This window comes from Charadrius vociferus, unplaced genomic scaffold, assembly GCF_000708025.1.
Source record: "Charadrius vociferus isolate BGI_N301 unplaced genomic scaffold, ASM70802v2 scaffold1434, whole genome shotgun sequence".
Taxonomy (NCBI): domain Eukaryota; kingdom Metazoa; phylum Chordata; class Aves; order Charadriiformes; family Charadriidae; genus Charadrius; species Charadrius vociferus.
Genome location: NW_009647937.1, coordinates 92,932 through 93,582, shown reverse-complemented (window position 1 = coordinate 93,582; position 651 = coordinate 92,932). Strand labels below are relative to the sequence as shown.

The 651-nt window shown below is 64.8% G+C and overlaps 1 protein-coding gene across 1 annotated transcript in view; it reads right to left on the bottom strand.

Moving 5' to 3' along the window:
- FA2H (fatty acid 2-hydroxylase) overlaps positions 1-651 on the bottom strand; it is a gene marked incomplete at its 5' end in the record, with an annotated part of 10,475 nt that overhangs the window by 4,066 nt on the left and 5,758 nt on the right. The window contains one exon of the mRNA XM_009883155.1: positions 280-375. Coding sequence (XP_009881457.1) covers positions 280-375 — 96 coding nt within the window. The remainder of the gene's footprint in view (positions 1-279; positions 376-651) is intronic.

Sequence of the window (651 nt, the reverse complement as noted above, 5' to 3'; positions counted from 1 at the left end):
CCCCGCTCGACGGGCACAGCCGCTGTCAGCGAAAGCCATCGCCGCCCCCGCAGGAGCCTCCCAGCGTGGCCGCGCCTGGGCAATAAAGCACGAGCGATGCCGGCTGCGCCGGGAAAAAGGGAAGAAGTAGCCGGATCAGCTCCCATCCCTCCCGGCATCCCTCCCATCCCATCCAGGGGGGTCAGCAGAAAGCCAGCGCTCAGGCGGGGGAAGAGGAGAGCTGGCGTTCCCCGGGAGCACTCCGGCAAACAGCGTGCCGGAGAAACCCCCGGCTCTTACCGTCTCCACGTCCACCGTTTTGCAACGGGGATCCATCCGTTTTGGGGTCTGGGCTGCTGCGTCCACCGCCTTCTCATCCGCCGGCTCAGGGGGGCTCTGAGAAGAGAAGGAAAAACCCCGCGGTGAAGCACCGGTGGCACAGAGTTGGGGACGGCGGTGGCCGTGCCACCCAGGGGCAAGGGCAGAGCGAGCGTCGCGCCTGCCTGCTAAATAAATAAGGGGAAAAATCCAATGAATTTAAGCCAGTCAGTTCCTGCAGAGCAGGTTCCCGAGGGATGCGGCTGCCGCCGTGCTGGGCTGCAAACCTCGAACCCGCCTCGCACGCTCGGGTCTTTTTGGAAACCTCCCCAGTGATGGTTTTCGGACCCCCCC